At 42.0% G+C, this 26,239-nt stretch overlaps 1 protein-coding gene across 1 annotated transcript in view; it reads right to left on the minus strand.

Moving 5' to 3' along the window:
* Window positions 1-26,239, minus strand: part of IRAG1 (inositol 1,4,5-triphosphate receptor associated 1) — a 67,816-nt gene that overhangs the window by 4,655 nt on the left and 36,922 nt on the right. The window contains exons 12-19 of the mRNA XM_044681824.1: window positions 21,420-21,560; window positions 20,226-20,357; window positions 19,010-19,151; window positions 14,829-14,878; window positions 14,206-14,313; window positions 12,019-12,083; window positions 3,555-3,686; window positions 1,059-1,181 (exon numbers count right to left, since the gene is read on the minus strand). Of these exons, the coding sequence (XP_044537759.1) occupies window positions 1,059-1,181; window positions 3,555-3,686; window positions 12,019-12,083; window positions 14,206-14,313; window positions 14,829-14,878; window positions 19,010-19,151; window positions 20,226-20,357; window positions 21,420-21,560 (893 nt within the window). The remainder of the gene's footprint in view (window positions 1-1,058; window positions 1,182-3,554; window positions 3,687-12,018; window positions 12,084-14,205; window positions 14,314-14,828; window positions 14,879-19,009; window positions 19,152-20,225; window positions 20,358-21,419; window positions 21,561-26,239) is intronic.

Below are 26,239 nucleotides of genomic sequence, written 5' to 3' on the forward strand. Positions count from 1 at the left end.
TAAAAAAATTCTATTCTTCCCTCCTCTATTTCCCTCTCCTCTCTCTCTCTCTCTCCTCCCTTTTTCTCCCTCTTCCTCTCCCCACTTCCTTTTTCTCTTTCCCTCTTTCCCTCTCTCCCTCTCTCTCTTTTCCTTTTTTCTCTCTTTCCCTCTCTCACCTTCCCTTTTTCTCTTTCTTTCCCTCCCTCCTCCTCCTCTCTCTCTTTCTCTCCCTTTCCCTTTTTCTCTTTCTTTCCCTCCCTCCTCCTCTCTCTCCCCCTTCCCTTTTTATCTCTTTCCCTCTCTCTCTCTCCCCTTCCCATTTTCTCTTTCTTTCCCTCCCTCCTCCTCTCTCTCCCCCTTCTCTTTTTCTCTCTTTCCCTTTCTCTCTCCCCTTCCCATTTTCTCTTTCTTTCCCTCCACCTCCCTCTCTCCTATTGCTATCCTCCTCTCCCCCCCTAAAGCTGCTACCTGACCCCAATTTATTTTTATTTTTATTTTTTAAACCCTTAACTTCTGTGTATTGGCTCCTTGGTGGAAGAGTGGTAAGGGTGGGCAATGGGGGTCAAGTGACTTGCCCAGAGTCACACAGCCAGGAAAGTGCCTGAGGCCACTGACCCAAATTTTTTAAGCCCTCCATTTTAACAAATAAGATAATCTGGAAAAAAAAAATCTGAACACTAGCCATGTCTGAAAATGTGTTTCAATTTTTCATTCTTACTTGTGTACCTGTTCTGAGACCTGCTCCACCCAATTCTCTTTCCCTTTGGTCCCGTGGTTCTCTGAGTTGTTGACTGTTTGCATGGACTTTGGATCCCTGCCTTCTCCTTCCTTTCTCCCCCACCTTCTCTTCTTCCCTCTCCCTCCCTCTTTCACCCTCTCTCTTTCTCCCTCCTCTGTCTGTTTCCAGCTGACTCTCTATCTCTGTCCTATTTAGATAAGACTTCAATTTCCATCCTGGGTTTGCCCAGTTCCCTGCTTGTTTGTTTATTTGTTTGGTTTTTGGCTTTTGGTTGCCCAGTGCCAGGCTCTTCCTTTAGCTTTGGGAAATTCTCAGTTGGCAGCAAGAAGAGTCTCACCTGCTTTTTAACTCCTTTTCCTCATCCTCACTTTCTGGCCCTTCAAGGCTTTCATTTGTCTTCTCTTCTTCTTCTTCCTTCAGTTCTTGAAGTTCTTTGGTTTTCTTTAGCCCTTCTTGATACCTTTAGGGAATGAAACATGGTGTTTTGGTTTATTTTATTTTGTTTTATTTTTTGAGGCTGGGAAAGGCCAGGTCAGGGACAATCTTCCCATTGGGTTCCTAGCATTGAGGGATTGTCTGCCTCAAAAGCTTCCTGTGGTTGTGGATGAGAGGAAGAGGCTGGAATGTGCGATCGAACCACCAGCCATTTCCAATATTACTTCTGTCAGTAGTGTTTCCCCTTATCACTGATCTCATCCTTCCTGTTTGTAGGAAATGTCGCATAAAATGTTCACCATAAAATGAAAAAAAAAAAAAAAGAACAACCCAAACCCACAAAACATTTTCTTCTTGTTTGTCATTTCCTCAATTTACACCCTGAGGCCCCTACCCGAGCCCCTGGAATTGCCCTCTGTTTAAGGAGAATTTGGCTTGATAGGACGAGAGGACAGGAACCACTTTCCAGGGAAACTACTGGTAATATTGAACAAATGCCAAGCAGCATTAATCTACGTATATAACAATTCTTGGGACAGTTAAGCAGATTTAAATAATGTAGAATAAATGCACCTAAATTATTTGGGAGCTGGGCTTTTTGTGTGTGACAGGTCAGAGAAGAAGAATTGGGATGATAACTCATATTTCTACAATATCTCAAGGCTGACAAAGGAGCTCTCCTCCTATTTCAGTGCCTGGAATTGTACATGTTTAAAAAGAATAATAATAAATAGTATTTATATGGCACCCATCAGGTGCCACGCACTGTGCCAAGAACTTTACAAATTATCTTATTTGATCTTCACAATAACCCTGGGATGCAGGTGCTATTATTATTCCTATTTTACAGATGAGGAAACTGAGGTAAATAGGGTTAAGTGCCCAAAGCTACTCAAATTGTAAGTGTATGAAGCTATATTTGAACTCAGATCTTCCTGACTCCAAGCCCAGAACTATCAACATACCAGCAAGCCATCTATGCTTAAAATAGCTTAATAAATACTTGTTGGCTAACTGACATTACCTGCAAGGCAGAAAGTACAAGGGTTATTATTCTCATTTGGTAGAGAAGAGTTTCAGAGAAGCCAAGAGACTTGCCCAGAGTCACACAGCTAATGACTTTTTTGTTGTTGTTTTTTAATCCTTTTCTCCTACCTAGAATCAATGCCGCATATTGGTTCCAAGGCAGAAGATTGATAGGGGCTAGGTAATGGAGGTTAACTGACTTGCTCAGGGTCACACAGCTAGGAAGTGTCTGAGGTCATATTTGAACCCAGGACCTCTTGCCTCTAGGTCTCACTCTCAATCTACTGAACTACCTAATCACTCCCAAACTAATAACTTTTAAAGCCAGGATTTGAATCTGAGTCTCCTAAGTCCAAGTGATTTCCACTCCTTTGAAGTGCCTCTTAAGTCACTTGATAACAGGTTTTCAAATTTCCTTAAAAATTAAAAAAAAATATTTTATTTCCCCCCAATTAAATGTAAAAAAATTTTTTTTAACATTTCATTTTGAGCTAAATTCTTTCCCTTCATCCCTTCCTCCTTCTCTGAGATGGCAAGCAATCTAATATAGGTTTTACATGTGCAATCATGTAAAACATTTATCCCTATTAGTCATTTTATGGGGAAATGCTCCAAGAACAACAAAAAAAAATGAAAAAAGCTCACCTACTTTCTCTTTATATCAATGCTCAATGCCCTTCATGGTCTAGCTCTATTTCTAACCTTACTTTATGTACTCTGTATCTGGGCTTCTTAACTTGGAGTCTATAATAGTATTTTTTTTAAACCCTCACCTTCTGTCTTGTAGTCAATACTGTGTATTGGCTCCAAGGCAGAAGAGTGGTAAGGGTACGCAATGGGGGTTAAGTGACTTGCCCAGGGTCACACAGCTGGGAAGTGTCTGAGGACAGATTTGAACCCAGGACCTCCCATCTCTAGGCCTGACTCTCAATCCACTGAGCTACCCAGCTGCCCCCATAATAGTATTTTAATCAATAGCTATATTTCTGTATAATTGATTTCCTTTGTAACCTTATGCATTTTGTTTTATACTGTTAAAAACATTATTCAGAGAAGAATTCTGCTGGAAGGGATCAGTACCTACAAAGTAAATGCTAACCTATGGACTCACAGTGGGAACTATTATAATGATTCTCCTTTTCCTTTCTGAAGCCATCATTGCAGTGATTTCAGAAGAGAAGCTCTTTGAGGGCTTTGTATTCCAAGTACCTAGCACAGTGCCTGGAACGTAGCAGAGGTCCAATAAAAGCTTATGGGATTGAATTGAATTGGAATCAACTTGCAAGCTTTTTTAGCTGTTTCTTATCTTCTAGGATTTTCCTCCCATGAGAAACATGCCAAGGGATGCCCAGAAAGATACCCAGAAACTTACCCTTTGTTATATGCCTCCTCCTCAATCTTGGCCTTGATCTCTTGGCTTATCTCCTCAAAACCACTCTGCGTCAGGGCAGGTGGAGCGCTGGGGGTAGGACCCTCACAGTCTTGGTCCCCATTGGACTTCCCACTGGGGAGAAAATGAGAGACATGAAGAGATGTTGCGGGGAAGGAATTCATCGGAAAAGTGATCTCAAGTCTTTGGCTCCATTTCTGATCTGTCGTGATGGAACCCAAGGACCTTTTAGAATGGAAGCTCCCTTGAGAATAGTGATGGTTTCCCTCTGATTCTACAACCCTAGTGCTGAGTGCAGTGCCATGTGCTGAATAAATAGTCACTAATTTGATTGTTGATTGATTGGGTCTGGACTTTTATATTGATGTTTTCATTTGGACCAAGGAGGGACACCTTGCATTTCCCAAGCTGCACTGGAGCCCAAGAACACAGGCTTAATTTGGAGCCTCCAGGGAACTTGCCTTAGAGATGATCTTTCAAGTTCTTTCCAACTCTCTTCTCCAAGATCAAATGTTGAAAACCATTTTATACTCTGAGAAAGTCCTGAGGGCTCCTACAACAAACTCTAGCCTCCAAACACACTTCTACTTTTACTTTTACTTCTACTTCTCCTAAAAGTCAAAATTGACTCTTAGAGCTGCTACTATGACCTGTTACCATGCTAGAAGTTCCATCTCTAGCTCTGGTAGCCTCATAGCAGATTTTAAAGACTCAGGAAGGCTGAAGCATGTACCATCATTAGACTATAACCTTCTTGAGGACAGGGAAGATTTTTAATTTTTCTTTGTATCTCTATCACTTAGCACATCACCTGACACATAATATTTGGTCAATCAATGGATTGATTAACTCTGAAATGTCATCACTTATTTCCTGTGTTCATTTTATTTTGCATCTGCTGTTTTGCCTAGCTTCAACTTCAGGCAATAAGATGCACCCAGGCTAGGTACCCTCTGGTGTCCCACTTCTTTCTGCCTGCTTTCCTGCCTCCTTTTGTAAGTTCTCTCTGCATTTGATTGTTATCTTTTTGAGGATAGGAATTAGCTTTAAAATTTTTTTATTGTATCCCCAGTGCTTAGCACAGGGGCTGGAAAATAGCAGACACTTAATAAATGTTTATTGGATTGGATTGGATTGTGTAGATATAAGTACTCTGCTGTCAATCACTTTTAAGAATTCAGAAGGTTGTTCCTTGGGTCTCTCCCCTGCACATCAGTGTGTTTGTAGAATCCCTACCACTGTTCCTAAGCTGGGTATAGATAGGTATATGGGTTGTATAGATAGGTATATACATGGCCAAGGTGCCCTTCTGGTTAACCTCATGTTCAATACCACCCGGTAGGTATAGGTATTTGTGTGACAAACCAATCCCTCACAGAGGCAACCACATCCAGGGAGTTTAGCTATGTTTATGTCTTTATGAAAAAAGCCAGTGTAAATAGAGGAGTGGATTGAAGTCTGGGAAACAAGAGGGTGGTACTCATGCCCATGTCCCTTCGTGTCAATCTTGCTTCAAATTCCTCAGTAGGGACTCACTACTGCTTGCCAAATAAAGTTCATTTCTTTGCTTGAAATTCAAGTTTCTTTATAATTTTGTGGCACATTAATTGCCTTTCCTTGTTTTTCTTTTTTTTTTAAGTATAATTGATGTTATTTCCTTTGAAACACAAACACACACACACACACACACACATACACACATCATTTTCACTTCCCAGTGGCTTCTCCATCCCCTCCCCACTCCTACGGAGTAGAGGCCTCTTTTATAACAAGGAAGTCCTGCTAAGTAAAACAAATCAACACATTTGATATAATAGCTGATATTTACATAGTGCCTATCATGTGCTAAGTGCTTTACAATGATTGATTTGGTCCTTTAGAGCTCTAACTCCTGTGCCATTTAAAAGAATCAGGATGGAAATCAAGCCAAAGAAAGAAAGGAATAGCTTGGATGGTCCCGTTTCTGAACTGTCGTAGTCTCATTTCCAGACACCATCATCTGCTACCATCCCTGGCAAACAACTTTTTAGAAATCTGGAACTCTGAACTGCATGGCACTTTTAAAAGATCCCTGCAACCCTCTTGGGTGTGGAAACCCCATACCGTCATAGAGAAACTCACAAAGTAAACAAAACTCCAAAATGATCTTTTAAGTCAGGCTTTTCTTTGAAAAACATCGAACAGAGGAGAAAACCATGTAGCACCTCTCAAGAATCCTCTGCTGTGTTAATGAAAGAATCATAAGCTTCCCCTTATGCTTCCCCATCTCCTGTGTTGCTCTGCACCTCCTAAAATTTACATATCACTAGGCTGGTAACTTGCCACCAGAAAAAGAAGAAAGAAAAGGAATATATTTAAAATACCAGGCATTCACAACATTTTCCCCCCTTTATATCATCTGCTTACTCTCCTTCTCCTACAGTAAATCTTCCTTGTCTTGAAGGTACATTTATCACAACAGAAAATTCTGGTTCCCAAGAATAGCAGTGTGGGTAATGGCTTTATGAGGAACACCTATTTATGAGAAATGATATATTAGGGCCACAGCTTTTATTTCTTTACTTTGTCAATCTCAAGGTTGCTTAATTTTAAAAGGAGGGGTGGCAAATTTTAAATGAAGCCTGGAAGTAACAGAATCTGCCATGCCCCAGTTTTAGAAAACCTGATTGACAACAATCCAGGATTAGGAAATAGATTATTTGTATTACAAAAGGATTTGCCACTAAGGAGGACTAGAAGAGAATTATAATTTATAATTCTGTTTACGGAAATCTGATTTGCATAATTTCTCCAAGAAACCATGTATCATTACATGCAGCGATTTGGGATAACCGAAGGACTGTTGGATTTCTTTTCCAAGATTTATTCTTCCTTCATTGACCCACTTCTAAAACTCAAGACTTTGAGCACTTCCCTCCTACTCCCTTGATACTTGACACTCTCAAGAGCCCTATTTCATAGGACTTGTTTCATAATAATAATAGCTAATATTTACGTAGTACTTTAGGGTTTACATAGACTCCATTTTTACCCTAGGATTACCAATCATTTCCCTATGATGGTGGATGCAAATATTGTTCCCATTTTACAGATGAAGAAACTGAGGCTGACAAAAATTAAGTGATTTGCCCAAGGTCACAGAGCTCATAAGGATGTCAGGCAGTTTTCCTTACTCCAAGTGTAGTGCTTTGTACACTCTACAGCTAGTTCTTAGGGTTAAATGATTTGCTCAGGGTCAGACAGCTAGTCTACAGTTCTCAACAGACAAATCATCCTTTGGTGCCTACTTGTTCAGGATTTTCCTAAGGCAGGCAACAGGGTTACAGAGCACTGGGCTTGGAATTTGAAGACCTGAGTTCAAGTTCTAGCTCCATTACATAGCTGACCAATCAATGGTAGAGTTGGGAATCCCAAGTCCTAAAAAAGCATTCCTTCCGCCACAGTGCATGCCTAAGAAGATTTTGTGAAGCCTTTAGGGAAATAATAGCAATGTGAATCATTCTAATAATAACCTATGAGGGCCAGCCCTAGAAAAGAACTCAATGTTGGAAGTAAACGTTTCAGTATTGTCTCATGCCCTCTCTCAAGTGTCTTTTCTGTGAACATCTGCAGGCTATTAGGCTTAGAATGTCTGTTCTCTGGGAACCAGTGGGGTGAAGGCTTCTCAAGTGCAGAACCGCCATGTTGGAGCTGAAAGGCAGCTGGTGCCCACCATGGACAATCTCAGTATCATTTGTTAGAATGTTGTACCCGAGGACTACGTTCCCCAGAATGCCTTCATCTCCCAGCATCCCTTTCTTCTTTTGTCCCCAAGTTACGTGCTAACGTTGTTTGTATATTGTTGTAGGTAACCCCTCCTTTGCTCTCTCTTTTTCCCTATGTACTTGGCTGGGAAAGCTGGCTTTTTACTTTAGCTTTTTTATGTTAGTTATTATCAATAAATCTTATTAAATATGATACTTAGAATATTGGATATTAGTTTTTAATTCCACAGTATAGATCTGAGATTGAGGGGATTATCTTCTGCCTACATTGCGAAATCCCATTGTGTTTTCCTTTTGGAAGTACTGAATGACACAGGACTCATGCTATGTCAAGTCTGAAGCTATCAGGATGTTTGCATGTTAGGATACCCAACTTTCAGTCTTACCCCTGAGATCTCCATTTGAGCACCTTGTTGGAAGATGGTTAATGTATACTTTCCCTCTAGACAGTAAAAGATATTCACAATAAAAGAGATCATAGAAGTTTACTCTATTGGATCAAATTTTCCTTTCTTGAGTTCAGTCTCCTCATTGCCTACTTTAATCCCTTCAATCCTTCCTTAAGTTCAGATGAGCCTTCCCAGGAGTGTTTCCTTCAAATCATGCCCATCGCCATGGCTGCAGGCATTGCAGATATCATCTATGCTCAAGAAATGTCAATGGCTCCCCATTTCCTCTAGGATAAAATATAAACTTCTCAGTTTTTAGCATTTAGAATGCTTCACAATCTAGCTCTAATTTACCATGCCTGGCTTATTTCATCCAATTTCCCTTCTCTGGTTCAGTCAAATTAACTTACTTGCTGTTCCCAAATCCAACACATTATCTCCTTCATTCACTCTCTCCTCATCTCTGCCTCTTAGAATCTCTTCTTTTTGTCAAGGCTTAGGTTGTCTGCTATATATTTCCTACAGGAAACCTTTCTGTATCCCCCTGTTCAGAGGGATATTAGTCTAGAGCTGGAAGGGAGCTCAGAGGCCATTTATTCCAACTCTCATTTTACAAATGTGTAAATTAACACCCATTGAGGTTATGTGATTTGCTCAAGGTAAAACAAGTAGATGGCATCAGAGATGGGATTTGTACCTCGGTTCTCTGACCCTAAAGCCTGTTCTCTTTGCACTAGGACATAGATATTTTGTACTTCCTTCCTCCTCACATTATCATCTATTTACATATTGACAGGTAGCTAAGTAATCCAGTGAATAAAGCACTGAGCCTGGATTCAGGAAGACTCATCTTCCTGAGTTCAAATCCAGCCTTACACACTTACTATTTGTGTGACCCTGAGCAAGTCACTTAACCCTTCTTGCCTCAGTTTCTTCATCTGAAAAATAAGCTAAAGAAGAAAATGGCAAACCATTCCAGTATCTTTGCCAAGAAAATCCAAAATGAGGTCATAGAGAGTTGTGACACACCTGAAAAATGACTGAATGATCATCATCACAAGTTTGATTCCCCTGATGGAATGAATGTAAGCTCTTTGAGGTTATCTTATCTTTGTATTTTATATCTTTGTACATTGCAAAGAATTGTTGTTTGAAACACTTCTTGAATTGAATTGGATTGAACCGAGTAGTATCAGGTTAGAGAATTTGTGTTCTTGGGGGCTCTGAGCTAAGGGAACTTTCATAGTAATTTTTTAAAATCACCTATGCTGTGAGTTCTGAATTAATATGATTCATGATAGAGCCTGATACTCTATCTACTTTGCTACCTAGCTGCCCCTGCAATTAACTTACTATGTGACTTTGGGGAAGTCCCTTTCCTTCTCTCAGTATTCTCAGTTTCCTCTCCTTCATACCGTTTTGTAAAATTCCATTCTAAAATCACAGAATCTCAGAGTTGGAAGGGGACTTGGAGACCATAGACCCCCATCTGTACCACAGGAATCCCATCCAGAATATCTCCAACAAGGGGTCATTAATCTGGATTTTAGTAATTCTTTCTAAAATGTGTTTTTTGAGGGGTAGCTGGATGGCTCAGTGGATTGAGAGCCAAGCCTAGACAAGAGATGCCTGAGCTCAAATCTGAGATACTTCCTAGCTTTGTGACTCTGGGCAAGTCACTTAACACCCATTGCCTACCTCTTCCCACTCTTCTGTCTTGGAAAAAATAGACAGTATTGATTCTAAGACAGAAGGTAAAGGTTTAAATATATGTGTATTTAAACCTTTATATATATGTGTATATATATATATATATTTAAACCTATATATATTTAAACCTATATATATTTAAACCTATATATATTTAAACCTATATATATAGTGACTTTCAAAAGGGAATAAATGGAAATAGAGAGCTAAGGAGCTCAGTGGATAGAGAGCCAGGTCTGGAGATGGGAAGTCCTGGGTTCAAGAATGACCCCCACATCTTAGCTTTGTGACTCTGGATGAGTCACTTAGCCCCAAGTGCCTAGGCCTTATCATTCTTCTGCCTTGGACCCATATGGATTCTAAAATAGAAAGTAAGAGGGGTTTTTTTTTGTTTTGTTTTGTTTTTAAAGCAAGCAAGCCCTCTGTCCAGAGGGATGAATCCCCTCCTATTTCTGGAAGTCATATACCTTTCTTAATGTATTCTGAGATCATTTTTGCTTTTTTGGCCACCATAACATTATTCATAACACATATTGCATTTTGTTATTGTTCAGTTGTTTTTCTGATGTGTCTGATTCTTCATTATGCCACTTGGGGTTTTCATGACGAAGATACTGGACTTGTTTGCCATTTTCTTCTCTAGCTCATTTTACAGATGAGGAAACTGAGGCAAACAGGGTTAAGCAACTTGCCCAGGGTCACACACCTATTAAGTGTCTGAGGCTAGATTTGAACTCAGGAAGATGAGACTTCCTAATTCCAGGCCTAGCTCTTCAGATAAGAAGGAAGAGGTCTGTTGGGACTGTGATGGCTAATGATGTAATAGCCAGCCTCAGGTCCCAGCTAGAGCTATAGAATTCTGAATCTCTTCCCTAAAATGAGGCAGGGCAGTCAGCCCTTACTCTTGACTTTGTCAGTTCTCCATGGTAACCCCAAGCACTATCTCATTGTTTCACACACATAACTGTTGCCCTTCTCCTCTCCTTCTGTGTAGCCTCAGGAAATGTGTTTTTAAGTTATGAGTCTATGCAAGACCAGTCCAGCAAGAAGTGGGAAGACAGCCTTACAACATTCTTAAAAGATGTTGGATAAAGTGCCTTTGGGGACTATACATGGCATTCCTCCCCATTGCTACTGTGCTTCACTGGGAATTACAAAATTGTAGATAGAATCTTAGGTCTAGAAGGAACCCCAGGTGTCTGTGAAGTATTCCCCACTTTCTCTCTCTCTCTCTCTTTCTCTCCCTCTCTTTCTCTCTCTCTCTCTCTCCTTCCTCTCTCTCTCTCCTTCCTCTCTCTGTCTTTGTCTCTTTCTCCCTTTCTGTCCCTCTCTTTGTCTGTCTTTCTCCCTCTCTCTCTCTCTCTCCTTCCTCTCCTCTGACTCTGTCTCTGTCTGTCTCTTTCTATGACTATCTGACTTGAGTTTAGATCCCTGGATCCACTACTTAAGCTCTATATCATTTTGGACGAGTCAGTTCATCTCTGTCATTCTTAGTTTCTACCTCAGTAAAACGAAGGCTTGGATTAGAATGACTCTTAAGGTCCCTTTTGGCTTTAGATCTATGCTACTTTGCTCTGATGAGAAAAATTTAAATGAAGAATCTTCAGAGAAAGAGTAAATGATCTTTTAGAAAAATCACTTGTTTCCTAGGTTGTGTGGAAGGCACCATTTCCAGATGATGAGAGATGAGGAACCTTTAAAAGGGTTGGATACTCAGCCAGGTGGGGAAAGGTTCTGCAAAACCCATGATATATTTGGATTGTGCAGATCTCTGCGTCACAGGAATGGGTCCTGTTGTCCAACTTTTCTGGCTTAAAATGGAAAGAAATGCACAGGGCACAGAAGCCTGAAATAGGAAACTTTCCTAAGCAAAACCAGGATCTTCTCAAATCAGTACATTTTGACTCAACATATTATCTTCATTATTTTATAAACTGCAATGACATGGATCAAACTACAGCCTCCTGGATCCCAGAGGGCTAAATAAACCATTTTTCCATAAAAGTTCAATTAAATTAAAATCACATTGTTTTCCTTGGTGGGAGGAAGGAGGAAGGGAAGTAAAATAAGGAGATAGGACAGAAGGCAAAAAGCACAGAGATAGAGGAGAGGGAGAAAGAAAGATTGGATAGGAAGGGAATGGAGAGGAACAAAGGAAGAAGGGAAGAGAAAAGGTCGGGGGATAAAAATAAGGGAAGAAGAGAGCCAGGAAAGAGAAAGGGAGTAAGGGGCAGGGGAGAGAGAGGGAAAGCTTAAAGGTGGAGAGAGATGGAGACGGGAAAAGAAAGAGGGATGTAGAGGAAAGGGAGAGGGAGGAAGAAGAGAAAAAATGAGTAAGTAAAAGGAGATGGAAGGGATGGAAAGTATGGAGAGAAAGGAGGAAGAGGCAAAGGGGAGGAGAATCTATGTTGAAATGGGGAGAGGGAGGAAAATAGGTTGAAGAGGAGAAATGGGAGAGAAGAAGTTAGAGAATGATGGAAAATGGAGGGAAGGAGAAAGAGAGAGACTGTACAGCAAGATAGAGCTAGACCAACCAGCCAAAGCAGGCTTCCTCAAGGTGAGAAGTCAAAGCAGAAAACTTACTTCTCTAAGAGTGCAGATGGAGCCAGGGAAGTTGAGGGGTTTCCTTTCCCATTTGTTGATTCAGCCTACAGTAAAAATAAGATAAAAAGACTTGGGGGAGAATTTTCTAACTCCTTCAATAAATCAGAGCAAAACATGCAAGTGGACCAGAACATTTTATCTACATATTTAGACAAGTGAGTTCCTTTGTAACCCCCACCCCTACCCCTACCCTGAGATGTGCTGCATTTCCAGTGGCCACCCAGGCTTCCTGGATTCCCTCATGTCCTCTTCCGTCTGAGTGGGTGTCATTGGTTTCTTGGGGCATAGGTGGGGGAGATGGATGCACAATGAGTGGAACTTGTTTCCTTTTACCACTTTCTCTCCATCAATTTAGCATTTAGAGCTTGAAACGCTGAGGTCCTTTCCCATGAGATGTAGCTGCTTGTCCTCTTTTTAGAGGGCAGGCCCCTCCCCAGACCACCTCCTGCTCTGTGTACATTGCTGGGCAGAAGGCACAGTGGTCTACTGTTCTTACTACCGAAGGTTCTACCTACTCAGAACTCTTAGGAGGCAAATCCCTCTTAGAGTGAACTCAGAGGACATCCAGGCTGTTTTTGTTGTAATGGAACTCTGGGAGTAAACATGATGCTGGAAAACTCACATTTCCAGGCCAGAGATAAAATAGCAAGAAATGACAAAGAGGAGGGTTCTAAAAGAGGAAGTAGTCATAGTGTGTTCTGTCTACAGTCTCCTCTCCTTCAGGCTCCTAGACTCTGTATGGGTGGCTTCATTTTTTTTTTAAAGTAGTTTTTTTTTAAACCCTTGTACTTCAGTGTATTGTCTCATAGGTGGAAGATTGGTAAGGGTGGGCAATGGGGGTCAAGTGACTTGCCCAGGGTCACACAGCTGGGAAGTGGCTGAGGCTGGGTTTGAACCTAGGACCTCCTGTCTCTAGGCCTGACTCTCACTCCACTGAGCTACCCAGCTGCCCCTGGCTTCATTTTGGCACCTGGCTTGGGAATTTACATTGCCTGTCTGGTGGTTGTACGAGAGGTTTGATTTGGGACAAAAGGGTGGAGGGAAGAGTACCTGCTCCTGGTTGGCGGTACAACAGAGAGGTGAATAAAACTGAGCTATTGCCCTCTTCTTCCTGCTTATAATACAAACAGCAGTCGTGCATTTTACTTTCCTGAGAGAGAGAGAGAGAGAAAGAGAGAGAGAGAGAGAGAGAGAGAGAGGAAGCAAGACAGAGGAAGACAGAGACAGAGTAAAAGAGAGAAAGAGAGGACGTGAGTGTCTATGAGAGAGAGAGAGTGAGGCAGAGACAGAGATACAAAGAGCAAAGAGACAACAAAAAAGGAAAGAGAAAAGAGAGAAAGAGGAGGGGGAGACAGACATAGAGAGAGAGAGGGAGAGGAAGAAACAGAAAGACAGACAAGAAGGAGTAGGAAGGGAGGGACAGAAACAGAGCAAGAGAGAAAGAGACAGAGAGAGACAGAGACAGAGAGGAAAGGAGGGAGAGAGAGGCTTTGCAGACAGAAATCATGTTGTTGATATATGACCAGATCACCAAATTATTGGGATGTGGAAATAGCTTTGATATAAAGAAATTTTTGTGATGGGATTTGGCCAGTTTTTTTTTTTTCCAAAAGGGTCTGAAACTATATTAAGCCTTCTTTGAAAAATAATATTGGTTAGGACAACAATTTGCCTATATTGTACACAGAGAGAAGGATGAGATCTGAAATGTCATTGATAAAGGAAACTCCTTCTGCCAATATAGTTCAGCACTTTCAGTGCAGCTTATAGCCTTGGAGAATTTGACTAGAGTACGCTTGACGTTAAGCATCTTGTCTGGGGCTACCCAGCCAGAATGTGTCTGAGACAGGATTTGGAGGCAGGTTTTCCTGTATCCAAGGCCAGCACTCTTTCTTTTATTCTGTCTGCCTCTCAATTATGCACAATGAACTATAATTGAGTTATAAGATACAAAATTCAAGGCTTCCGTGTCCTTACTCAAGTCAATAACAGACATGTATCAGCCAGAACTACAGAGAAGATGCTTCATAATTGTTTGCTGAATGAATGAGTTATTGACACAGACTGAACACACTGTATTTCTTATGGTTTCTCTTGCCCCTGGAGGTCTTCTAGTGGTCCCAAGGCTTGGTTTTGAGCCACTATCATTCCCCTAGCCATACTTACCAGGGCTGGTAGGGTTGGGATTGGTGAGGTGCTGGAAGACTGGCCAGGAATGTTCAGAGCATTAAATTTGGGAACCACAGCCACACTGACTCTCCGACGGGGCATGTTCTGCAAGGAGAAAAGGGTTCACTAACAGTAAGGCCTTAAGTCCAGTCATCCTCGTGGGATGATGGTGGCTTCTGAAGAATACTTCCTTCCTTCCTTCCTTCCTTCCTTCCTTCCTTCCTTCCTTCCTTCCTTCCTTCCTTCCTTCCTTCCTTCCTTCCTTCCTCCCTCCCTCCCCTCCCTTCCTCTCCCCTTCCCCTTCTCTCTCTCTCTCTCTCTCTCTCTCTCTCTCTCTCTCTCTCTCTCTCTCTCTCTCTCTCTCACCTTCCTTCCTTTCTAAAAACTTTAATTTTCTATCTTAGAATCAGTAACTAAGTATAGATTCCAAGGGGCAAAAGAGTGTTATGGGCCAGAGAATTTGGAGTTTAGTGACTTGCCCAGAGTCACACAGCTAGGAAGTGTCCAAAGGAATATTTGAACCTGGCACCTCCCATCTCCAGGCCTGGTGCCATAACCAATGAGCCACCTAGATGTCCCAGAACAGCCTTATTTTCCCACAACTTTTGCAGGCAGCCTACCTTTCCCAGGGTGAGAGACATGGACCTGGTAGCTCGAGGGACTCCATCCTCTGAAGCAATGAAGAGAGATAGAGTAGAAGAACATGGTCAAATGCTTTGGATCCAATTCAGGAATAAACAATGAGGGGCAGGGAAAGACCTCAGGCTTGTCTGAAAACCTCAAATTTTTCCTGACTCAGTCTTCATTCACCCTTTTATGAAGCTTGATGCTCGTGCAGTGACACTCAGAAATATATCTTTGACCCTTTCCATGGCCTCCCTCCACTTGAAAAAATCACTGGTTTCCTTCAAGACCCAGCTCAAAATACTTCTATAGGAAGACTTCCTAATCTCCCCAGCTGCCAGAGGCCCCTCCTAGAAGGTATGTTGGGCTGTTTTTAGCATACCCAACTCTTTGTGACCCCATTTGGGGTTTTCTTGGCAAAGATACCAGACTGGTTTGCCATTTTCTTCTCCAACTCATTTTACAGATGAGGAAGCTGAGGCAAACAGATTTAAGTGACTTGTCCAGGATCAGATATCCAGTAAGCGTCTGAGGCCATATTTGAACCCTGGACCTCCAGTCTCCAGGTTTGGCTCTCTATCTACCGAATCATTTAATTGCCACTCTAGAGAGCTTATTTACGATTTAGTGTTCAAATTAGGCTGGAATATCTGACCTTAAAAAGGTTCTACTTTTTCTTGCCCTTCTGAATATAAAACATTGCTACCCCTAACTGCTGTGGCTCTTCAGACCATGCCTGTCAAGTCTTCAAAGATTCATTAAGCATCTCCTCTGGGGCAGGCACCGTGCTAAGCCCATACTTCTGGACATGTGTGCTTTTCCCCACGTCTACCACGTTGCCCACTGGAAGCCAGAAATATGGCGGCTGGTGAAACTGATGGTGATGTGTCTGTATCCTCTCTGGCTGTGGTTGTTCACATACTGTCAATGAACCGTATGGTACAGTTTAAGAAATGTTGGGTTGAGTTATGTTTGTTGAGATTAAGAACTGAACTAACTTGCTCTCCCCACTCCAAACATAGGCAGCGAGCTGCTCAGTTAAGGGGGTGCTTTGTAGGGCCCCTCATTTCCTAAACTCCGGTCAAAATAGCATTGCATATTTCTGCCTTGCTTTGGAAAAAAAAGCTGCTGATATTCCCCAGAAAACCCTCAGAGTGTTCTGTTTATAAAGACTTCTCCATCTGGGACATGCTTTCTGCATTCCCCCCACCTCCTGTTCTTTGTAACTAAGGATGTTTGTAATATCCAGGAATTGTGGTCTCTAAAAGGTCCCTTTTTCTCGCGCTGTTTATCCCTCAGTAGCCAGCATCCCTCTGGCAGGGGATCTACTTGCTGGGAAACAATTTCTGATGACACTAGCAACTGGCCTGAAGGTGAAGTGAGAGGACGGGGCAGAAACAGCTAATCATCTTGAAAATGAGTTCAAATCCTGCCTAAGGCACTTGTGTGATCCTGGGAAACATTATCTCTCTCAGACTCAGTTTCTTTATCTTTAAAATGAGGGTAAAGGAGGCAGCTAGGGTGGCTCAGTCTATTGAAAGATAAGAGATCCTGGGTTCAAATCTGGCCTTAGACAATTCCTACTGTGTGACCCTAGTCAAGTCACTTAATTCCCATTGCCTAGCCCTTACTGCTTTTCTGCCTTGGAACCAATACACAGTATTGATTCTAAGACAGAAGGGGTTTGTTTGTTTTTAAATGAGGGTAATAGCACCTACTTTGTAAGGTTATTATGAACATACCACAAGACACAATTAAAGTGTTTCCCAAACCTTAAAGCACTGTGCAAAATAGTTAAAATAGCTATTATTATAATACAATATTATAACTATTATTATCAGAGCCAAGATCGATTTTCACTTTAATTAGCCTTTATTGCAACATGTGGTATAATGTATAAACTTCTGCACAAAGAGTTAAGAAAAAACTGGATTCGAATCCCACTTCCATTTGTGTGACTGACTAGCTATGTGACCACGAGCAGTAATTCCCTTAACATGTCTGAGAATCTGGCTGTTGTGTAAGACAGTAAGTCATTGACTACCAAGCCTCTTAAAAGGAAAAATAAACCCTTTACCTTCTGTCTTAGTATTCATTCTAAAACATAAGAGTGGTGAGGGCTAGGAAATCAGGGTTAGGTGACTTGCCCAGGGTCACACAGTTGGGAAGTATCTGAGGCCAGATTTGAATCCAGGTTCTCCCAACTTTAGGTCTGGCTCTATCCATTGTGCTACCCCCACAGTAGCTCTCTCTACTAAACTTGAAATAATTTCCGTTAGCCCTGTGATGGCCCCTGAGGGCAGTTAACTGTTTTCTCCATGACCTTCTGGGCTTTAGGCTTGTTAGCATTGGATTTTATCCAACAAAACATATGGAGTAAACAAGGTCATTTTTCAGGATGTCTGCATCCTATCAGGCCTCGGTTTTTCCAGCCTTAATGTACGCTCCTTCCCCTGCTTATAAACTTTGGGCTTCATCCAGCCTGGAGTTATCGCCTGCCCCCCAGACATTTCCTGGAATGTCTCACCTCTGGGTTTTTGCCCATCCTTTTCTCTGGGACTGGAATGACTTTCCTTTCCACTCAGCCTACCTGCTGCTCCTCTCCCCCCAGACTTGAAGACCCCATTCCAGGGCCACCTGAACCAGAAAACGTGTTGCTGCCCGCAGCTGCCAGAGGCTCACCATCTGATCTCATGGCATTTGTGAGTCTGCTTATGTCTCTACAATCCTTCCTGGGTCAAGTCCTTTTGTTTCTGCCTTCGTAACAAGCCTCCTATAGGTCTCCTCGCCTTTGACACTGCCCCCCACCCTGGTGCTGGCCCTTATTGCCCAACACCCTGACTGTTTCCAGAGCTTATTGATCAGCCTATTGATTGGTCTATTGATAGGTCTCTGAGCTTTAAGTCTTTCCCAGATCAGTTTCATCCTTCACTCAGCTGTCAAATTGATCATCTTAACATTCTTATCTCCTTATTCAATAAGCTCCAGTGGCTTTTTTTTAAACCTTTACCTTCTATCTTGGACTCAATACTAAGTTTTATTCCCAAGGCAGAAGAATAGTAAGGGCTAGGCAATGGGGGTTAAGTGATTTGCTCAGGGACACCCAGCTAGGATTTGTCTGAGACAAGATTTGAACCCAGGACCTCCTTTCTCTAGACCTGATGGATTCCTTTTACCTCTAGGATCCAGTATAAAATCCTGTTTGATTTAAATTAAAAAAAAAAAAAAAAAAGAAAACCCTTACCCTCTGCAGTATTAATTCTAAGACAGAAGAGTAGCAAGAGCTAGACAATCAGGGTAAAGTGTCTTGTCCAGGGTCACACAGCTAGGTAGTATCTGAGGCCAGAATTGAACCCAAATCCTCCAGACTCCAGATCTGGTGCTTCATCCAATGAGCCACCTAGCTGCCCCCTCTGCTTAGCTTTTAAAGCCCTTCATAACCTGGTCCCTTCCTACCTTTCCAGGCTTCTAACACCTTGTTCCCTTCTACATGCTCTTCAGTTCAGGGACACTGACTTCTTGGCTATTCCTCAGATAAAGATACTTCCAATAAGACAGGCCAGCAAGACACTTCCTCTCCTAATGTTTTCACTGGCTGTTCTCCATGCCTGGAAAACTCTTTGTTCATCTCTGACCCCCTGACTTCCCCAGTTCCTTAAAGCTCTGCACGAAATCTCTCCCAATCTTAGTGCTTTCCCTCTGAGACGACTCTCTATTTATCTCATCTTTATCTCGTTCATCTGTAATTGTTTGCATGTTGTCCCCCATGTTAGATAATAAGCTCCTTGAGGGCAGGGACTGTTCATCGCCTTTTTTTGTATTTGCAGCTTTTAGCACAGTACTTGGCATTCTCTTTATTATTATTATTATTATTATTATTATTATTATTATTAGCTTTACTTTCTATCTTAGAATCAGTACTTTGTACTGGTTCCAAAGCAGAGAGTGGTAAGGGCTAGGCAATGGGGGCTAAGTGACTTGCTCAGGTTCCCACAGCTAGGAAGTGTCTGAGGTCAGATTTGAGCCCAGAATCTCCTGTCTCTAAGCTTGGTTCTCAATCCATTGAACTCCCTGGCTGTCCCTCAAACAGTAGATTCAATCAATGCTAGCTGCCCTGCAGGGCCAGGTCTCTCACCCTCTAGGGACCTGAGAGGGACACCCTAAGATGACTTGTTACCAGAAGGGCCGTAGCTTCGACTTGAATTCTGGTTTGCTAGTTTCTTAAACTCCATGAGCTCCGCATGGTCCTTCTCATACGTTCTCTTCAGATTCTCTACATACTGCATCATCACTTCTGCAGCCTTTGACATCCGTTTTTCCTAAGAGGAAAGAAAGGCAGCAGAAGCAAGTAAGTTGAGGAACTAAGATGAGGAAGAAGCTGTTGGAGTTTAAGTGACAGGCAATATCAGAAGCAGGACCAAAGCATCCTAGATCGAGGACAGGGAGGGATCTTTGGGATCATCTCATCCAATTCCTTTCATTTAACAGAAGAAGAAACTGAGGCTCAGGCAGTTGAAGTGACTTGACCAAGCTCATGCAGTTAATAAATAGCAGAGGTTGGATTTGAATTCAGACCCTCTGATTCTAAGATTGATACTCTGTGCAACTGCAACACCCTGGGAGACCTTAGAGTATAGGACACAGACTGTCAGAATCGGGCAGTCTGTGTCCTATACTGAGGCAGGAGATGGGATGTCAAGTTCTGAGTATTCCTCGGCCAATCATAAAACTACAGAATTTTAGAGATGAAAAAAATTCAGAGGTCCAATCCATACCTGAATAAGAATTCCTCTTAATATACCCACACCTATTACCAAATCTTTATTTAACATTGTCATTGAGAGGAAACTATCCCCCAAGGAAACCCATTCAAACTTTTGGATAGCTTTAATTAACAGGACATTTTCCCTTATGTTGTTATTGTTCAGTCACATCCAGCTCTTTGAGACCCCATTTGGGATTTTCTTGGCAAAGATACTAGAATGGTTTGCCATTTCCTTTTTTTAGCTCACTTTACATTTGAGGAAACTGAGGCAAATAGGCTTAAGTGACTTGCCCTGGGGTTACCCAGCTAGAAAGTGTCTGAGACTAGATTTGAATTTAGGAAGGTGACTCTTCCTGACTTCATGTCCAGTGCTCTATCCACTGCACCACCTACTTGTCACTGACACATAGTAGGTGCTTAATAAATGCTTGGTGGCTTGGTTGATCCTGAGAATGAAACACTGCGTTTAGGGAGGAACAATGCAACTCACTCTGCTTCTTGCATGTCCTTCAGGACCACCCGGCACCTTGTACCCCCAGGGTGGTTTCTTAGGTTATCAGATTCAACAAAGGGGTTCCAGCCCCATGATGGAAGAGCTAACTGCTCCCAGGGAGACCAGTGGCCTAACCTGGCGGACTGCCCCAACCATTTCAGCCCTGCTGGAGAGGCGAGCGGCCAAGCGATGCAGCACAGCGATGTCTTCCAACAACTTCTCGTAGGTCTCTCGGTGTTCACAGGTTTGCCAGAGGGATGCTGAGGACTGAAAGGAGAGAGATGGACCATTCTGAGTCACAGATGGAGGGAGGGAGATCTATACGCTCCCCTTACCTACCTTACTTCATTCTTCCCTATCCCATGGCTGCTAAAGTTAGTGTTTGAACCAGAGCCACTGGACCTGCCCTGGAGAAGCCCTTCCTGGCTCCCAGAAGAGATTCAACCTTCCCATCAGTCAGATTTGTCTCTCTCCTCAAGCTTTAGTGAATTGGAAATTTCCTACACAGCTGAAAATATCTGAACAAAAGAGTTTTCTAAACGTCCAAATAAAAAAAGATACAAAAGCTGGATAGTGACCAACGGTCAGGGAAAGAAGGAAACAGGTAAGGGAGAAGTAGAAAGACAAGAGGGAAGGGAGAAGAAGTTAGCCCTCTTGTCTGGGGCTAAAAGAAGATGTGAAAGTCGCATACCTACACAGATGACCTTAGATCCCCACTACTAATCCATACCACCATTTAGGCAAGCTTTTCCCACATCCCACCATTCTGGCTGCTCTTGGTGATTTCTAAAAAGGAGGCAGAGTATTCTTGGAAAACAATGTAAAGCCAGGCTTGCCTTCCTGATGGCAGATAATAGGATAGGGATATAACTGGACCTATCAGTTTGTGATATAGGGAACTCCCAGATAAGGAAATTCCTTTTGTTGGGGCCTTTTAGGCAGTTTGATTTGCCCAGGGCCACACAGACATGGTATGTGGCAGAAGCAGACCTGAACCAGATTGTCTAGGCTCAAGGGCAGCTCACTGTCTACTTTGTCATGCTCTTTATTGACTGATTAGATGCGACATTTTAGCATCTGTTAATAGAGCGTCTCCTCCTCTGCCCACCAACTGCCTTCCAGGGTCTGTGTTACAACTTTAGCTTCTTCGGGGTCTTCATCACTTAACTCCTCCCTATATAACTCACCTGGTTCTCAGTCACACAATTCTCCCATCACAGTTGTACCCTCCTCCCCTCCAGCTCCCCATAAGCTGGGGACGGTGTCGTGATCTAGGGACAGCCCTGGGTTGGGATGGTCCATGGACATTCTCAGAACTGGGCTCCTTACCGTGATAGAAGCTTTAAAGTTGTTCAGCTCTTTCTCAGTATTCTCTTCTGTCATGTTCCTTTCCCTCTCAGCTTGGCTAATTCTCGCCTCCAGGGTGTAGCTATCATTTCGAAAGGCCAAGGACAGTTGTACAAACACATTCTATGGAGGGGAGAAAAAGTGGAGGAGAAGGGCAAGGAGGAGCTGCTGCATGTTAGAAGGTCTAGCTCATGACTTATCTGTCTATATAGAATGCTAGCCCAAGACTTGATGGCACATCAGAGGCCAATGAGTCCAACCCTCTCATCTTATAGATGAGGAAGTGAGCCCAGAGAACTAAAGTGATTTGCATCGAGTCCCATGGGTAATTATTAAAGATTTGGTATTTGAATCCTGGTCTAACTCTAAATCAGTGTTCTTTCTACCCCAAGAATCTATATTAACACAGATGACCAAAAAATGAAGGTCCCCAACAAAACCTCCCCCCAAAAGGACTTGTTTTCTTCTAAGGCTAAAGTGGTCAACCAAATCACAGTAAGATATTAATGGATGAGAATGATTAAAAAGCAACAAAAAAAACTTCCCACTCCCAGAAAACCCAAGTGCTTTATCCTCCAATAGCAATCAAGAATGGAATTTCAAATGTCACATCAGAATAACGGAGATGATGAGTGGAGTTGAGAATCTTTCAAGAGATTCTGGGAAGATCAGATTAGACCTGGTCTCTACTCTTTTTTTTTTTTAACCCTTAACTTCAGTGTATTGGCTCCAAGGCAGAAGAGTGGTAAGGGTGGGCAATGGGAGTCAAGTGACTTGCCCAGGGTCACACAGCTGGGAAGTTTCTGAGGCCAGATTGGAACCCAAGACCTCCCATCTCTAGGCCTGACTCTCAATCCACTGAGCTACCCAGCTGCCCTCCTGGTCTCTACTCTTAAGACTTGCCAGTTACTGGCTCTATGACAAATGGGCAAATCACTCAATCTCTGGGATCTTCAAATTCTCCCTCTGCAAACACTGTTAAATTCTCTTCCAGCAGTAAGATACTAAAAACTTATGAAGAAGCTTTGGAAAGCCACCACACTGACTCCATCCATCCATCCATCTATCTATCTATCTATCTATCTATCTATCTATCTATCTATCTATCTATCTATCTATCTATCTATCTATCTGTCTGTCTTTCCATCCATCCAACCATCCATTCATCCATCTATCCATCTCTCTCTCTCTCTCCCCCTATATATCTTCTGTAGCATATATCTAAATATATGTGTTGATATAGATATAGATATAGATATAGATATAGATATAGATATAGATATAGCCACAGGAGACTTAAGAGAAGGGACATGGAGTAATGCATGTCACTAAGGATGGCCCCCAAAATGCTTTTTTCTCTGCTGAATTGAAGAAACTTCCATGATAGCAACGTTGGTTTGGATAAGCCAGGAGTATTCATCTGAGCCAATGTAAGCAGTTTGGATTAGCTGAAGGATTGATGGCCAAAGGGTTTCATATGGAGAAATTATATTTAAGGAAAACTGGTGTGAGGGAGAGGTCTTGTTGATTTAAAAGGGACCTCAGCCAGGGCTCCTATCACATTTCCCTGTTTCTGCTCAAATAGCAATTGTAAATGGCTGCCAGAATGTTGTTGTTTTTTTAAAGGCCCCTAAGTTCAATTAGGACTCTGTACAAACATGAGTTGCAAAAATCTCTGAGTGCAGAATTGACCTTTATGAAGGGGGAAATCCCAGAGAAGGGGCTTCCTGGCCTGAGCCTATGTAGGAAACCACTAGGGAAGAGAGTTGGGCAGATGGAAATTCTTCAGGGGAAGTATGAACTGTCTCTGCTCTGATTTCATGATCCTGTGGCCATACGTACATTCTATGTTGTATTACACTCATTCCTGTACATGCCCCCCGCCAGACTGGGAGCTCCCAAGGGTAAGGGACTATGTCTTGAGAGGCAGTCCAGAATAATGGATAAAATTTTGGTTTTGGAACCAGGGAGATCTGAGTTAAAAATCTTCCCTCTGGTTCTTACTATTTAACCTTTCTAAGCCTCGGTTTCTTCATTTGTTATAAAAATAATGTATGTAACCGAACAGCATATTAGCATTGGTTATTATTATTAATTAATTATTAATAATTAATTTAAGTAATTAATTAATGTTGATGCTAATCTCTGTATCTCCTCGAGGGCCATCCAGAGGGAGCTAAATACATGTTAGGAATGACTAAAGGTGATGATCTTCCCTTTCTCCACCTCTTATTGGTTCTGCCGAGTCTCTTGGCAGCCACTGGCAGCAGATCTGAGTAAACCAACAACCATGATAGTAAAACTGGACATTTCTATGCATAGAAAGGAGGCTCTTCTGTTGGCCAAAAGCATTTGACTGCCAGTTGGGTAGGTTCAGCTGGTTCAGCTGATTGGTGGAACAACTTCCCTTTGCTGGGGCTTTTGCAGATGGGTATTATCAGAAAAACTCAGGATGGCTTGTCCTTGAATTAACCAAATAACTAATTAACCCCAATCGCAGGCAAGACTCAGATATACTCTTCTCTCTCTGGGTAGCCTGAGCACAGCAGGGTCTATTATGAACCACTCTTAATTATTTGTCTGTGAACTATCTATTCTAATGGCAACCTGGGCCCCTTTTTGACTGTAGGTTGCCTTATCTATGGCATCCAGGACTAGAGAGTTGGCCTAGTCTAATGGAAAGAGCAATGGATTTGGAGTCAGAAGACCTTTGCTATGACCATGGGCAAGTTTCTTCGTCTGTAAAATTAAAGGATTAGAGTTCTAAATGTATATTTCTATAAATAAATTCTTCATGCTGTAAATTTCTGTACACCCAGGGAAGGCAATAACTCTTTTCCCCCCACTTCTATCTTAGAATCTATACTGTAGGGATGAGCAATAAGGGCTAGGTAATGGAGGTTAAAGAACTTGCCCAAAGTCACACAACTAGGAAGTGTCTAAGGCCAGATTTGAACCCAGGACCTCCTGTCTCTAGGCTTGGTTTTCAATCCACTGAGCCACCTACCTAGCTGTGCCCCCTCCCTTTAAACTCATCAACATTAGCCAAAGAAAAACGCATTTAAGTGGGCAAATAGGCTGCCAAAATCCTGGGATGCCTTTTCAAATGAAGTAATAGTGATTTGGGCATTTCAGTGTTCTTATCTTGCCCATGCTCCTTCCCTCTCCCTGTCAATTAATTAGTATAAATTAAGAATTGACTATATTTTGAAACCAATTACTACCAACACGAAATATGAGATACAAACATTTACATGAGCACATTTACTCACATTTTCATCTCCATTTTGGGAGGTGAGACAAAATGGTTTTTTTCCTCTTTTTCCTCAACTCCCCAGCCCCCAAACTCCTTTTTTCTGCTTTAAAATAACAACATTACCATCAGCTTGAGTCTTTCTTCTCTAGGTTGAATGTGCTTTGCTTGTAAGAGGCAGGCAGATGTCAGAAAAACAAAGGACTGCTAAAGGCAAGAAATGGTTTCCTGCTTCTCCTCCTTCTCTGCTGTACCAGTAAAGGAGAACTACCTCTCTCTTTATCACAGTTCCCTCTGTTTAGTTTATTCTTATTTGTCTATCTCATTTGTTCATGGTAGACTCCCCCATTAGACTATAAGCTCCTTGAGGGCAGGGACAACTGTTATGCCTTTCTTTGCATTTCCAGTGCCTAGTACATAGTAGGCACTTAAGAAATATTTCTCAACTCCCCTCCCTGCTTACTTCCCCTGGATAAATGTTCTGGAGCATTATAGTGTCTGGCACATAGTAGGCACTTATGAAATATTTCCCAGCTTGCCTCCCTACTTACTGCCCCTGGATAAATGTTCTGCAGCATTACAATGCCTGGCATGTAGTAGGCACTTAAGAAATATTTCCTGACTCCTCTCCCTGCTTACTTCCCCTGGATAAATGTTCTGCAGCATTATAGTGTCTGGCACATAGTAGGTACTTAAGAAATATTTCCCATCTCCCCTCCCTACTTACTTCCCCTGGATAAATGATCTGCAGCATTACAATATCTGGCACATAGTAGGTACTTAAGAAATATTTCCCATCTCCCCTCCCTGCTTACTTCCTCTGGACAAATGTTCTGCAGCATTACAATATCTGGCACATAGTAGGTACTTAAGAAATATTTCTCAACTCCCCTCCCTGCTTACTTCCTCTGGACAAATGTTCTGCAGCATTATAGTGTCTGGTACATAGTAGGTACTTAAGAAATATTTCCCAGCTCCCCTCCCTGCTTACTTCCTCTGGATTAATGTTCTGCAGCATTAAAGTGCCTGGCACATAGTGGGTGCTTAATAAATGTTTATTGATGGATTGACTGATTTTGGGTCTCTTAATATGCCACAAAATCTTTGTGGAAAGGGTTTGCAAAACGAGCTGTGACTTTTTTCCTTGGACATAAGCTCAAGTATGATGTTTTCAAAGCAAGGCAAAGGTGAACTCCATCTTTTAATTTTTTCTGAATTAATTTGATTGAAATTAATGGGCCCCAGCATTCTCATAGAAAAAGACCTGCTTTTTTTGCTCCAAATGTCCTTTTTCAGAAATTTCTGAAGGAAGACAAACATTTTGAGCAGCTTTGGATTCCAATGACCTTCGTTCCCAATTAGCTTTATTAGTATATATTTAAGTAAACAAACATGAGACTATCAAAAGTTAATGAAGAATTGATGGAGTCTGAATGCTGACTAAAACATAGTCTATTTCCCTTTCTTCTTCTTTTTTTGTTTTGAGATCTCTTCCACAAAATCACTAATAAGGAAAAAATGTTTTACATGATTGCACATGTAAAATCTG

This window comes from Gracilinanus agilis, chromosome 6 (assembly GCF_016433145.1).
Source record: "Gracilinanus agilis isolate LMUSP501 chromosome 6, AgileGrace, whole genome shotgun sequence".
Lineage (NCBI taxonomy): Eukaryota > Metazoa > Chordata > Mammalia > Didelphimorphia > Didelphidae > Gracilinanus > Gracilinanus agilis.